General features: G+C 42.8%; 1 protein-coding gene across 4 annotated transcripts in view; it reads left to right on the forward strand.

The window, feature by feature from the left end:
* Kitlg (KIT ligand) overlaps window positions 1-15,908 on the forward strand; it is an 85,084-nt gene that overhangs the window by 47,948 nt on the left and 21,228 nt on the right. For all 4 annotated transcript variants that reach the window (XM_050135501.1, XM_050135500.1, XM_050135503.1 and 1 more), the window contains exons 3-4: window positions 2,142-2,204; window positions 14,200-14,370. In XM_050135501.1, the coding sequence (XP_049991458.1) occupies window positions 2,142-2,204; window positions 14,200-14,370 (234 nt within the window). The remainder of the gene's footprint in view (window positions 1-2,141; window positions 2,205-14,199; window positions 14,371-15,908) is intronic.

A 15,908-nucleotide genomic window follows, 5' to 3' on the forward strand; every position in this document is an offset into this window, starting at 1 on the left:
TCTTCTTACTTTTGGTCCTGCTACAAGTCAAATATCAGTGAGGTAGCTCAGTGGGAGCTGCATCCTCCCCCTGACACTGTGGAGATGCTGGTGTCCTGGTTATAGAACTTACTGCGAGCTTTCCTTTGCATCTTTGTGTTAATTTCTCATAAAATGAGAATCGGCCAGCATCTCCCTTATCTCTGTCCTTTTGTATACCCTTGCCCCTGAGGTTTTTAAATACTAATTCTAAATTTCCACTTTAGAAAGTAATATAAACTCTTCAGCAACTCGTGTTGAGAATACTTACCGCTTCTTGGTGTATGGAATGGCTTTAATCTACATGGTTAGTCCATCATGAACACAAACAACTTCTCACTCTCGTGCCTGTTAAGGTAAACACTGTGCCTCTGTTGGTACACTTGTGTAAAATGACTAGGTTGTTCTGCTTTTCGAAGTAGGGGGTAACGATGTACAAAGCAAAAGAAGTAGTAGAAGCATGGTCAGAAAACTGATTAAGAAGAAAAAAGTTAAAGTATAGAGTGTAAGAGTTAACTCCTAAAAATAAATAAAACACCACCACCTTCTACAGGAGCCCAGGTTTGTTTCCAGCTGACAGTAGGATTATCACGTGATACAGATAATGGTGGAGATTCACAAGGAGAATTTTATTTGCCACCTGGTCACTAAGCTTCACGAATACTAGGATTGCAGGCATGTGTCACATGCTAGGCAAGTAGTGGTATTTTACATGTAGACTGTTGGGTCCAGTCTGTCCTAATGTACAAGGGGCCAAATTGGATGAACCTGTGCTGCTGAGCTGTGCAGCAATTCATCTTCCATTATTAGGGAAACCTGGATTCTAGTCCACAAGTAATACCTGAGAGGCAGGTGACTTTGGCCAAGCGATTTGGTCTCTGGGTCTCCATTTCTTCACTTGTTAAATAGAGATACCATGGTAGAGAGACAATATTGCTCTTGCATGCTGAAGAGTGCAGTGCCTAGGATGGCGGAAGTATTTGAAAACGATGAGGCTCCTTTGCTGTTAATCATTGCAGATGTTACAGAAAGCTCAGATGTTAAATTTGTCCAGCGAGGATGAAATGGGTGGGTGGTGGAGTAAAACCTACTGTGGTGCTAATTACTACGTCAGTTTTGCTCTCGTCACGAGTATTTGAAGAAGTGGCATATGTTTTATGTCATAGAAAACTTGCCCGAGACAACCCGCCCCTGTAAATACACATGTAATCCCAGCTTTCTGTATGAACAGTGAAGACAGCAGCCACAGGATAAAGACATCAGATGCCTTTGAAACTGTTTCCCTCGCTAGTTCTCAGGAAAGGACATGGGTTACTATTCTACAGTCTGTTTGGCGTATTCACTTAGCTATAACTGGATCTCTGTTTTATAAATGAGGAAAATAGCTTCATTCCCAATTCCCTAGGGCGAGCGCTCAGCCCATTGCTGGTTGGCTGATGCCAGGCTTATCGCTTTAAGAGGTTAAGATGCTTTTCCAGACCTTTAGACGTTAGGCAGGTTGGGGAAGCACGTCAAGTGTCCAACCCAAAGTACCCAAAAGGAGTCCTATCACAAAACCAGACCTTACTAAGTTAAAATCTAAAGTGTCCGTCCTGGCTTTTTCTAGGATCAACATGGAACTATAGCGCTCCCTCTTGAGAGTTTGTCAGCATCCCCACGGGACTTGTTATATAAAATGATGCAGCGCTTCTGATGAGGCTTGAGAACTTGCGTGTCTAGCAGTTTCCTTCTTTGGCCCGCCCTGGCACTTTGAGAATTACTGACGAGAAAGGCATAACGACCTTACGTAGAACCAAATTGGAAAATTGTCCTAAGGGGGAATTCCAGTGCTACTTTTGGAAATGAAGATGCGTGATAGGTTTTCCAAAACTCAGAGGAATTAACAAAGCAGTGGTTGTAGGTTCTCCTCTGAGAGCCGTGCCTTCTCTAGCCGTGGGTAACTGGCTAGGTTTCCCGTACCAGGTATGGTGTATACTTAGCCAGCCGTGATCAGATTGAGAATTCAGAAGTCTTGTCTTAATCACTGGGTTTTGGATGACAAAGGGGCGGGGGTGGGTGGGTGGAATGTATACATTTTCTCAAGGAGTTCTTTTGTACTTACTCACATCTATTGGTCTCTGTAGGTGGCAAATCTTCCAAATGACTATATGATAACCCTCAACTATGTCACCGGAATGGACGTCTTGGTATGTAATCTGTACATTTCTGAGTTGTATTTTAGTAGCTAATGGGGGAAATGGGTCGTTCAGACTAAAGAGATCCTCTGCTCTTTGATTTGATTTGAAGACGATATCTGTAGATTTTTGCCTTATACAATTTTTTTTTAAAAAATTTCCACTCAAGCAATTGATTAACATTTCAGCTTGTGATTTAGGCCTATAAACTAAAAGGAAACAGACGGTCTTCATTAGATTGAGCAACTGATGTCTCCTTTTCCCCTGGACATCTCTCAAAGGGGCTTGAATGTAAAGTTAATGCTACACTCAATGAGTGTAAAGTACATGTTAATTCATTTTAATTCTTTGACGATGTCATATATATACATATATATGTATATATATATACATACTCATTCCTATTTTGTTAAGAGCATGGAATATTTTATATCTGAACTTATTAGCCATGCTAATAAAAGTATGAATAAAAGTATGTGGTTATAATTAAAGTTCTCCTCTGTCCCTCAAACACTATTGCGTAGCATCAGAATTTGTGAATGTGAAATAAACGTATCATGTATCGCCTCCCCCTGGAGCTTATCAACCCCTGGCATTGCACAGTCTCTGCTTCAGATCTTCCCCCCATGGCCTCATACAAGCTTCCCCGTCTCCATGACTCCCCTAATTGTCTCTCAGTGATGATAAAAGTTATTCTGAGCTAGAATTTTCTGCCTTGATGTTAAGTTCTTGGTTGTTCGGCTGTTGGCAAGCCCCACTAGAGCTATACAGGCCAACAAGATGCACAGTAATCCTGAGCGAAGGCTGCTATCCTGTGTGTTCCAACTTGCCACGCAGCCGCCTGTTTTCAGCACACATGCTGTGCATCCCTGTTGAGTCCCTGTCACGACTGCCGTCCTGAAGCAAATTTAAAGCCACCTGGGCCAGTCTCACCTTTGCGATTCCCATAGTTCCCTGCCCCAGAGACTCACCGCGTGTTGATTATGCACGTGTTATTTCTGGGTTTTGCGAACCGATCAGCCATCATGATCAATGTAAGCATATTGCTATGTTCTTTAAAACGCCTTTCAAATACTTCCCGCGAGTCTTGTCTGTGGCCATACTTCTTTTTACTGGGTGAGTGTATTAGCATGAACTGCTGAAAGTTCTTTAGAACTCTATGGAACATGGGTCTTCATGCTGGGCCAGCTGTCCGTGAGCCTAGCCACTGGCTCAATTCAGGTGGCTGCGTTCTCTGCAAATAGACAGAAAGTCATAGCAGCTTGAAAATCGGTCAGTGCAGACATCTGGTCACACTGTCAGCAAGAGCTTGGTGAAGATGAAGATCACAACCGGACCTGTGCTTACAATGTTAAAAACTCTGGCCTTGGTATTCAAGTACTTGCCTAGCATATGTAAGGTCCCAGATTCCACCCGCAGCACTGCGAAGAGTAAATAATGAAAACGTCTTAATAAAAACTGAGAGAAGAGTAAGTACATAGCCTGTGTGTGACATTTCTTTTCTATCTGTGAAAGGATGGATGTCACTCCCCGCTTCCCCCAACAAAGGTGAGAGAAAGTCTGTATATTAGTTAGATGTTATCGTCCAGTTTTACAAAAGACTCCAGGAGGTTTACAGCCCGGACTTATTTTGACCAGGGTTCTGCAACTTGAACGTGACTGACCTAAGAAGCACACCCTAACCTCTCCCCATTCCACCCATCTGACTCTTAACCCTGGGTTATTAACAATGGCAATGTGGATTATTACAGTGGTGAGCCAAATGTTGCAAGTTTCTAGGTAATAAAGACTCCTTCCCGCTCTCGACTGCACCCCCACCCCTTGAGCTCCAAGCAACCCTGCTGTTCTTTGCAAAAGCAAGCCTTAAGCCGGGGAAATAACTGAATAGACGGATTTTGTGCTGGTCTAATCATAGATGGTGCTAAATCATGCATTGCAGTATGGGCTGGCGATAGCCAGGACCAGGCTTGTAAAAATAAAACCGACTGATTGCCACATATTTGGTGCGTGTTTCTGCAATTGAGAGAAGCCTGCTATTATTTGGTCTTGGCATGCTATCGTGGAACTACTGAGAAACATTGTTCTTGGCCACCACAGTTGGCAGGAAAATCAAGCCTGTGTGGAGGGCTCAGCCCAGAAACTGGGGTCTTACCCTTTACCTTCATTTTAAAGTGTTCATCCCAGCCAAGATAGAGGCCTTTCCCAGTTGAGTGGCCGGCGGCAGCAGTGATTTGTTGGTGGTCAGAACCCCAGCTGCCTAACCTTTTGTCTTTAAACAAAGGAGGGTGGAGTGGGTCTTGACGCCAGAATGGTTCCCTGGGGCCTAAAGCAATAAAAGTCAGCCTCGGGCACTGGGCAGTTTACAGTTTATTTTTCACTTTCATTGTAAAAACCAGCTAAGTACTACAAAGGAAAGTCTACTTTCCTCACTCTAGGGCCTGGCAGATTCCCTCTCCAAAATAGCAGGTTTTGGTCACCCAGTTAGTATTTGAATCAACCGAGCATCACGCATCACCAATTCAAATCCTCACAGCCGGAATACCGCCAGATGGGTCGGGAAACACCTTCAACTTCTTAGGCTTAGAAATACCAGAATGATAGGGGAACCCACAGAGACAGCTGAAGGGAGCTCGTGGACGCAGGGCCAACAGTCAGCGAGCCTGCGTGGGAACGACCTAGGTTCTCTGCACGTGTGTGGCAATTGCATAGCCTGGTCTCTTAGGAAGGCTTCTAACAGTGACAGCAGAACCTCTCCCTGGTGCTTAGCTGGCTTTTGGTAACCTGTTCCTCATGCTGGATTACCTGGGCCTTCCTGAACTCAAGGGGAGACTCGGTCCTGCCTCAACTTGATGTGTCTTGCTTTGTGCAAGCCCATGGGAGGCCTGTCCCTTTCTCCATGGAGATGGAGGAGGAGTGGATGGAGGAGAGGGGTAGATGGGAAACGGGAGGGAAAAAAAAGGAAAGGGGAGAGGGGAAACTGGTTGGTACGAAAAATAAATAAAAAAAAAATGTTATTTTAAAAAAATTCCCTGAAATACCTGAATGAACATTGCTGGGTCCTTCGTTCACCCTGCGGTTACCATAGAAAGAATGGACGTGGGGTTGGTGAAGGTTGCTACACAGCTGTGTTTGTTCTGGTGTGTCTCAGCCATACATCAGGAGCTGCTTGGGTAAATTCCTCATCATTTTTAAATTAGAGTAAATTATATTTAGACAGTCGCAGGGTTTTTTTTCTTTTTATTTGGAAGTGCCCATAGCTGTACAGAGTAATTGCAAGAATATTCAAAGAACAACATATGCCCTAGTTCAGGTTCAACTGTTTTTTTCCCCCCAGTATCCATTTGCTTTAGAAAAGCTATCGTTTTCTATATAAATATGTATTATTTTTCCAAATGCATTGTGTCCTTCATGGCCATTTGTTTCTAAATACTTTAGTATGTCTTTCTTAAGGAGAGAATAATTTCTTACCTATCAGCAAGATACTTTCCGTTTTTATTTTATTTTTTTTTTTTTGTTTGTTTGTTTTTGTTTTTCGAGACAGGGTTTCTCTGTGGCTTTGAAGCCTGTCTTGGAACTAGCTCTGTAGACCAGGCTGGTCTCGAACTCACAGACATCCGCCTGCCTCTGCCTCCCAAGTGCTGGGATTAAAGGTGTGCGCCACCATCACCCGGCTAGCAAGATCCTTTCAACTCTAGTAAATTTAGCCATTATATGTTAATGCATTGGCAGTCTTCAGTTTCATCCTTCTGTGTTTTCATTTCTCTGACTCTAGCAAAGGTCCATCCCTTGATCATGATTTATGATTTATTTTTTCAAGATTTATTTCTAGTGTTTTAAATTGTGTGTGTGCATGTGTGAGCATGCACACACACAAACACACATGCATGCTCACGAGTACAAGTGCCCATGGAGACCAGAGGTATTGCTGGACATGGGTGCTGAGAATTGAACTTGAGGCATGGGGTAGAAGAACAACTCCTAACTGCTGAGCTGCTCCCTCCCCCATAGCATGATTTTAATATCAAGAATAGTGATTTCCCCACAGATACCGTAGTCCCGTTAATTTATCTGGCTGTGGGGACTTTGAAGAAGTGATTCAGTTCAGATTGCGAGATGAGAAGATTAGCCTGGAAGAAGTAGTTAGGTTAAGATTTTATTATCAAGTGGGCCCAGCCAATGCCCTTGCATCCTTATCAAGGGATCTGCGGTGTCTGAGATTGAGAGGGAAATTTGCAAATGTTCTCGTGCTGGCTTTAAAGATGAAGGCAGTGGCTCTGGGAACACTGGCTGGCTGGTGGCCTGTAGGAACTGGAAAGGGCAGGGCAAAGTCCTCCCTGAGTACCTGTGAGTGACTTACCTTTAGCTCAGTAAGATTTGTCCTGAGTGTCTGGCCTCCAGAACTGTTGAAGAAACTCCATCTTGTCTACCAGCTCTGTGGTAGTTTGTTCTAGCTACAAGAGAAATCAGCAGATCGTAGTAGCATGAAGTCCTCTTCAGAAGTCCCTGCTCAGCCTTTCTTTGTGTTTATCGTAAAGTGTCCCCTTTCAAGTGTGACTGATAGTTCCTACTGATTCTGCCGAATTGATGCAGTCTAAGCCAGGGTGTCTCTTGCTGGCACTTGCTCAGATTGTCCCTCCCGAGGCTGGCGTGCATATATGCCATCTCCCACAAGGCAACTTGTTTCTCTCACCTAGTGAAGATGTTCAACTGATTCCTGTGCATTTACCCATTAACAGCCTTACAGGCACCTTAAGCCCGCGTGAACACCCTGTTCCTTATCAAAGTTCATAACGATTGACCTTTATTGCCCGAGCTAATCTCTACCGTTACATCTTTTTCGGTTTTGGTTTGCTTGTTTTGGTGCTTGAGAGCAGACCCAGGATTGTGGTTATGCCGGGCACACTGAGTCACAGGCCCGGTTCCTAAAGGAGCAGCTAAGAGGGAAATGATTGATTGAGGACCTCTATCATTACGGGGACAGTACACCGCCTAGCTGTCTTTATCTGTAGCTTTCATCTGTGTCTTCCTCCATAACTTTCCTCAGTCACGTGAGGCCCTTTCTCTGTCTCTGTGTTCTTTCCTCCTTTGCCATTCCAAGACTTCTTATTGTGTCCTTCGGTTCCTGGTTTGACAAGGTGACTTAAAAATGACTGTATAACTGTGGCTCTATCCCTCCTTCGTATATATTGACTGACTTCCCTTTCATCTTCTGAAACAGGAAAGGGCATTATTCCAACCAGGGCTCCAAATACAGTTTCCTGATGGGTTACAGGGCTATTTGATTATTAGTCTTCCCCTAGCCTACAAACATTGCAAAAATGAAGGAAGCCTATGCATACATGTTGTTTTCATTTATTGTGCTGATCTTCACCTGCAGTGGCTTCTGGGGGGGGGGGCATTTAGTAAATATTTGATGGAAGGATACAATGAAAGGAAGTAGAAGCATTCCCCCACATGTAATCAATCCCTTGCGATCCTTAAGGTCCCAGGTGATGTAGTAACTGAACCTCTGCAATGCTCCTATCTAGTTCTTTAAATTTGTGCACATCCCGTGAGGTCTTGGTTGCAAGAGTTTTTAGTTGTGCATTTGAGCCTCCTAATCTGTTGGTATGGAATCATTTCTGCTCAAGAACCATCTCGTTCTCATTTGCAGAAGGCTTAGCTGAGAGCCAAACCCCTAAGCTTGCTGTTTATAATCCATAATCTCCACAACCTTGCCTCGCTCTGGTATTACCCATGTTTCCTCCGCACCAACTCTCCACCCCAGCCTGAGGTTTCACTGCCCCCTTAAGTCCTACCTGTTCTCAACTTCTGTGCGATGCTGATTGCTGCTTCCCCTTTCTAGGGATGTCCTTTCCTCTGCTCACTTACCCTGCCATGGAATTGTGGCTATCTGGGAACTGAACATTTGGTAGCTAATGGCTCTTTTAAAGTAGGTTAAGGTCTTTCTCTTTCCTTTTTAATATGGGACCCTAGGAAATTGATGCTGAAGACACAGTGGCCAGCAGCACTAACACCATGTGCGCACTGAAGGAATGTTGTCTTTCAGCTCATTATCTCTTGATTTCTGTGGAATTCCCAAGAAGGTATTCATTGTGGGTATAATATCATAATTCTTAGAAGCAGCTGAAGTATATGGGGTTATGTGCTCAGCTCAATGTGTTGGGATGTGCTGCATGCACATAATAATTCTCACCATCATTGCTGTCATTATTATTATCATTATGATGACAGTAACTTGGTGGGTCTCAAGCTCGAAGTCCTCCTGCCTCAGCCTCCCAAGGGCTGGTTGCTGATTCATGGGTGTGCTACCATGCCCAGATGTTATGACTCTGTTGTTGACCCCTTTGTTTATTCTGTCTTAACTACAGAAAGAGCAGGGGTGGCCTCTTCACATTGTTGTATTCTTTTCCAGCCTTTAGATATAGTATTTCTTCTTTCCGTTCCCTAGATATAGTACATTCCCGCATATAGTACTTAGAAACCACTTACCAGACAACGTTTAATTTAATTGTAGTAAAAATGCCAGATTTCTGAGTATTGAAGAAGCCTATCTTACCATACTGATAAGGATGCCCATGTCCTTTTTTAACAATAGGGGACTCAAACTTAACCAGGAAAAGGAAGGGTGGGGGAAAGAAAAGGAAGGGAAAGGAAAGGAGAAAGGAAGGGAAGGTAGGTCCCTTTGTTGGAGGATGAGAAAAAACAGCTCACCGCCAAGGGCCTGGGCGTGTGTGTGTCTCATGGGGACCATGGTTGCAAGGCTACCAGGTTTTCCCTTCCTTGTGTCTGATTCTCTGTAGATTTTCCTTGTGTCTGTGCAGAGTGCTTCTTCCTTGTTCCACAGCTGTCTCAGTCCCCAAATTGACACATTAGAGTTTAGCCCAACTCAAAGACTATTAATTATAGCTCTGATCACCATAAAAAAAATACTACTTTGGCGGAGATTTTTCTTATGGGCTTATCTGAATCAGGTGTCCACTGTCATCATAAGACATGTCCCTGTCCATATGGATTTAGATGGTCCACCCCTATGATATGATACTTACTTTAGAAATTAAATTCAGCTAAGTAGATAAGTGGGCTTATCTCTTCATCTACTTTAGCCTTCCATTTAGGAAGAAAGTATTACTTTAAACTTTTTATTTTTTTTTTATTTTATTGAGAAGTTCTTCTGTAGCCTAGGATGACCTCAAACTCACCATGGAGCCAGCAATGACCTTAAATTCCACAGCTTCCTACTTCATTATCTTGAAGTAGTGGGGTTGTAGTCCCATGCATCCAATACCTGCCTTAAGAAAGTGTTTCTTAAAAATGAAAGAAAAGAAAGAAAGAAAAAAGGAAAATGGATAAACTGGGCCCTATTTAGAACATGTAACCAAATTACTGTCTGATAGGAAACAAAAAACCACATGTAACCCTCACTTCTTGTGTAGCCACATTAAAAAAAAGTTTAAAAGAACAGATACAGTTGAATGTAATAAATTATATTAAGCTTGCAATATTCAAAATGCAATCATTTACTTTAATGTAAAATTATCAACAGAATAGTGTACCTTCCTTTCATTATTGAAAATTCTCTGCACATTTCATACCTACAACAAATTCTACTTCAGACACTAAATGTTCACCATGCATGCTGTTACAAGTAACCACAGATGGGGGTCGACTCCAGCAGTTGCCAGGACAAATGAAACAGATCCTTTTATTTCACAGAGGGAGGGAGGGAAGCCCTAAATGAATTGTCTTGCCTAGAATTCCAAGTGAGGTGACTGTACCTAAGAATTGAGTTCGTGACCTTAGGGCTCTGCTACCTCTCGGCGATGTGTCCCCCCCTTTGCTATTTTGGGTTTGGCTCAGGAGCCATTTCTAGTCCTGTCCCAAGAAATAGCATGTGTTTATATTGCTTGTTTGAATACCATCTTGGTCAGACTGAGTATTGTCCATCTCTTTAATTCTAAAGAGAAAATGCAGACTTAATGGATAAGCGCTGAAGATCCAGACAATTGTTCAGGGGAGGACTCACAGAGTCCTCCCCAAACCCAGATCATCTAAAAGGAGCTAAGTTTTGGGGAAGACTCTACTAACCATGGAAAGACATAATCTTTTACAGCGCGCTATTTTAAGGAAACATTAGATTTTCCCACTCTTGGAATCATATTGCTGTGGCCAAGAATTAGAAGCTGGGTGTGTACTTCTTGTGAATACCATTCAAAGTTTACTAGCTAGGGCTTTTCTCCCTCAGAATCTGATTGCTAGTAATATACCAAACTTCAGCTCACTAAGAAAGTACATAGCTACCAAGTATACCAAGTATGCTTTGTTTACTGTGAAACCCTTCTATTTTTATTTTTTTTTTATGTTTTTTCAAGACAAGGTTTCTCTGTAACTTTGGAGCCTGTCCTGGAACTAGCTCTTGTGGATGAGGCTGGCCTCGAACTCAGAGATCCACCTGCCTCTGCCTCCCGAGTGCTGGGATTAAAGGTGTGCACCACCACTGCCCAGCTGAAACCCTTGAATCTTATATGGGGCACAAAGAGACTGTGCTTCTCCAACTGATGGAGAATAACGTGTCAGATTCTGAGGGGACAAAATATCCAGACTTAGCAAGCCCCAAGGTATTCCTACCACATTTTCATCACGCATGGCTCAAATCGACTGACTGATGCCGCAGAGCTGCTCCATCACACAGCTTACGGAACCCACGCATCTTCTTTTCAACACTCGCCTGATTGTAGGGCTGCGTGGGTGTTTTCATCATTGCCTCTGCCAAGTGTTCAGCTCCCACTCGTGTTTAGAATACCTGACAATTGTATTTGCTTTTCGTTGTATCTTTCATTTAGTCGTGTGGTGAAATCATGTCATCTGGTGCCCCCACGGTCCATTCAAATCCCTAGGAAAAGTCGTAGCTGAATCAGTAGTGGTAGTGAACCTCTCCTGGTCCAGAGATGGTGGTTTAAGGTCATGCAGCCAATTAGCATTTTCGATTAATACGGGTACAAATATGTAGGAGTAATACATGATGCTCCAGGAGCCTCGCAAAGACCCACTCTAATTAACCTCCTACCAACTCTCAAACGAAATACTTAGAGAATGGAAATCGGAAGGTGACAGGAAGGAAGGTAAGATTATATGCAGTATGGAGGCAAGGAAAAGTGCAGGCCAGTTTTCCTATTGAAAGCCGTTTTCATTTCTTCTTTTGATGGATATATGTATGGATTAGAAAAAAAAAAAAGACAGAAAGCAAACCCAGTCAAGTCAAATGATGTGTCCTTCAGCTATGTGAAGGCCATGCGTTTTCTATAACATCTTGCATTACTGTTAACTTTCCTCACCCTTCACATTCTTTGAGCCAGCGAGAATAGTCTGTCTTCTAATGACGGCTGTGAGTTAATATTTACTTTTAAGCATTAAAGTTTTAAATGGCCCCGGAAAGATAAGAAGTTACCTTAGTGCCATTTTCAGGCAAAGCAGAAAGGATTCTGTTTGTGAATTTGACAACACTTAATCAGCTATTTCATAACCATAATCTTGGAACAATTGAACAACAGACTTCCTCTGGCCTCACGAGTGAAATGCTTAGTGCACTCTGCTTTGTTCTCCTTGCAAATCATTGACTATATTTAATTAAACAGAAAAAAAGAAGGAAAAGAAACTGCTTGATGTTCTAGTCAAAACTGGTCATCCTTTGCCCTCCTTTCTCCCCCTCAACCTGTTCCTCCACATTCTGTCTCTCCACCCCCCCGATCATCCCCCCACCCCTGCCTTCCCAGCAGGAAGGTGGAAAGAGGCTGACAGTGAATATGGATTTGTTTGCTTTGGTTGTCTTTCCAGTAGATCCAAGAGTCTTACAAAGCCCCTGCATAGCTGCGTGAACAGATTAGAGAATGCATAGGGCTGAGTTAAAGATGCTGTCTTTGCAAGAAAACCCTGGTACAAATAATGATGGCTGTTGAATAAAATATAGCAAGGGCTTAGAAATGGGTGAGTTTTTAGCAGGATGTTCAGAGATGTATCTAGCAAGCCTGGTGTATGGTGGCGTGTTTCTCTAATCCCAGTACTTGGGAGACTGAGGCAGAAGGATCACAAGGTGGTCATTCATCTGAACTTCACAGCAAGGTCCTGCCTGTGTAGCAGGGTGGGGAATGGGGATAAAATGGAATGAAATGAGTGAATGATTTTTTTGAGACAGGGTTTCTCTCTGTAAAAGCCCTGGCTGTCTTGTAACTTGCTCTGTGGACCAGGCTGGCCTTGAACTCACAGAGCTCCATCTGCCTCTGCCCTCCAAGTGCTGGGATTAAAAGGTTCACCACTACCACCTGGCTGATGAGTGAATTTATGTCAAAGAAGTTGTTATTATGAAGACAAGTTGTCCTTGTGTTTGAAAAGATAGACCTTGGGAAATCCTATTACTCAGACATGATTTAAGTCTGGGAAAATGAGAGAAGTCTTAACTAAACAGAAAGGAGAAGGTGAAGTGTCATAAGTATAGAGCTGAACAGAGGGCATCGTAAGTCTTCTCAAATTTCTCCAGGTTAAAAACAAGAAATGAATGAGGCTACAGAGTCTTCCACTGTAGCCAGGGGGTCTTGGGGGGGGTACAGAAAGAAAGTAGAGAGAAGGAACACTTTTTTTGAAGAAACAACCTCAGGATAAAACAAAGGGATTTAACTGTGTCAGAAGATCCAAGAGGATAGGCACGAATATCGGCAGTGCGGAATAAAGAGGAAATTTGTATAGCTGCAGCTCATTGCACAGGTTGGTGATGACCATTTTCCTGTATAAATGGTCTTGTAGTGTGTCTGCTCCAGAGCCTACCTATCGACCCGATAGGGGACACACTCACAGAGTGGATCATGAAAGACTGACTTTGAAACCAACTTGTTGATAATCCAAGTAGGAACTTGGAGGATTTGCAGTCTTCATAGTGAGTGCTTGCTTATATATATATGTGCACTGTGTGTTTGCCAGGTACCCTCGGAGGCTAGAAGAGGTCATTGGGGTCCCTTGGAACTGGAGCTGGAGATGTATGGGAGCTGTCCCGAGGGTGCTGAGAAGTAAACCCGTGTCTTATGCCAAAGCAACTTGTGCTCTTAACCAGAGTCAATTCTCCGGCTGCTAATTAATTCCTTTTTCCCATCCATTCATCTATCCTTTTAGTACATAGTTTCTGAGCAACTCCACACGCCCCAGAATACGCTGCAGTAGAGGCCCCACAGATAACAAGACATTAATTCTAGACCAGAGTGCAGCTGGGCCTGATCACAGCTTCTCCTTGCTATCTAACAACTGGGCAGAACTGGCCCCCTAAGCTGTGCCTGCTGGGCGCCGTGTGCCGCTATCACAGCCTTGAAATTTTAGATAGTTTTTGAGCAAACTGTGGAATGATAGTTTTGAACAAGGAAAACACTTTCACCTTGCGCTCTCCTCCCACACACAACACAGCTGGTACTGCCAACGAGGCTGAAGGGCTTCCATTCAGCCCTCAGACCACGTGTCCGCCCGTGTAATCTGTCTGCTCAGAAGCCTTGAAACCTATTGAGACCTTTAGGTTAATTTATGTTAGCCTTGGAGTTCCTTCAGAGCTAAGACTCCCCTTCCCAGTAACTGTTGGTAATTCCTAAAACACCAACCTGTATCTAATGCTCTTGGAGGGGGGGGATCACAGTGAGTAGACCATAAATAATCTTCTGTAGAATTTAAGTCCATTCATAGATGAACTTTGTGTGGGTTAAGGGTTAGCTCTTATTGGCTTCATTTTCTCCCATGGAAGGGAAAGTCATGGACCATTTCCTCTGATCTCATGCATTCTGGTTTTTTTTTTTTTTTTTTTTTTTTTTTTTTTAAATCTGGCTGGAGCAAGACAAGAGTTGACCTGCTGTGTTCTAAGGAAGTCCTTTGTCCTGCAGTGGGTGACTAACTAGGGTGACAGATAGATGTGAAGAGCCCTCTGGCTCCCTTGCCCTTTATTCATGGATGTTTGGTTTTCTCTTTGAATGTCTTCCAGCCCAGTCACTGTTGGTTACGAGATATGGTAATACAGTTGTCACTCAGCTTGACTGACCTTCTGGACAAGTTTTCAAATATTTCCGAAGGCTTGAGCAATTACTCCATCATAGACAAGCTTACGAAGATAGTGGATGACCTCGTGGAATGTATGGAAGAAAATGCACCTAAGGTAACGTGATAGTCATTAGAATTCATTCTTCTTATACAGCTCTTAAGACCTTTCCTATCCAGTGGTATTGGTGGGATGGGAGCCTCCTGATTTGGTGCTATTTTAAATATAAACTTTTATTTTAAAACTAGTCAGAGTCCATAATCTGTAGTTCTGCTGCAATGCTGAAATGAATATTCGGGCCTAAATATTGCCACCTAAGGTGAAAATACAGTATCTTCGCACTGTAATGCTAAAAACAATTTTGCTTTTGCTATTATTTTCATCTCATACCTCAGTGGAGTTCATATCACCTTCCCAGTAAGTTTCAAATGTATTTAAACCCAATGTTGCCCTTGGAGAACTCAGACTGCTGACTCTGTTCTCTGTGATGTAATTAGCTCACACTGACAACAGCAGTACACTTGGGTTCCTCCTGTCATTGTAGAATCATTGGTCCATCTTCAGGGTCTGGACAGGACCCTAGTGTGGCTTCTGCTCCTGTGGGATAGTAATGGACCCCAGGACTTAAGGAATTAACAGCAAGGAGTTCAAGTTCTAAGTCTGTCACTGATCAGCTTTGCCTGTCTTAACTTTTTGCTACTTTAATTTCTTTATTCCTAAAATGGGGCCCAGGGGCACAATCTCTCTCACAAGTGTCAACATAGAGTGTCTCTGATGAGTACTTTTGGGCCACATGAAGTGAAATAAATGTGTACACATCTTGGTATTGTTATTTGTAGTACTATTTCTGCAATAGACTAGGTTTTGGAGGATCTAATTCAGTGGTTCTCAATCTGTGGGTTGCGATCCTTGGGGAGCATCCCCTTTTTACAGGGGATACGTATTAGATATCATACATATCACATATTTATGTAACCGTTCATAAAGGTAGCAAAATTGCAGTTATGAAGAAGCAACGAAAGTAATTTTATTGATGGGGGGAGCACCACAACGTGAGGAACTGTATTAAAGGGTAACAGCTGTAGGGAGGTTGAGAACGAGATCCAACTGGTTAGAAGGCTCATCTAGCCAGTTTGGCCTATTGGATGGACTTCTAGAAGTCTAAACACTTTTTTCTTTAAGCCCTGAATGTTCTCTCCCTGTTCTCACCAAAACTCTAGATACTCTTAAGACTCAAATCCTACTTAACACTGTCTCTGCTTGGTGTTCTTGTCATTAATAATCTCTTCATGACAGTTTACCATTTCTCTTGTTTCACAAAAGCTTGAAATCCACAATCTTAACATTGACTTCTCTACATACTACCTATTACTGTTGCAGCTAGAATGTCATTTCATTCATAACAAGTAAAAATCACAAAAGAACGGGTACCTCGCAAGATTATCACAAGGGAAATAGTGTGTATATTGAGGATTAAAAGATGACTCGCATTTAATGAATGGCAGTGTTGGATAAAGCATCACAAATAACAAAGAATGTGCATTTGCTAACCATGACATTTTTACTGGGGCCACAGAAATTATAGATGTGTGCTATTGATACTATATAATATTAATTGTTTATGTGTTCCTAACGGAGAGCTATGATTTGGATCT

This window comes from Alexandromys fortis, unplaced genomic scaffold (genome assembly GCF_014885135.2).
Source record: "Alexandromys fortis isolate MF-2015 unplaced genomic scaffold, M_Fortis_MF-2015_v1.1 scaffold_24, whole genome shotgun sequence".
NCBI lineage: Eukaryota > Metazoa > Chordata > Mammalia > Rodentia > Cricetidae > Alexandromys > Alexandromys fortis.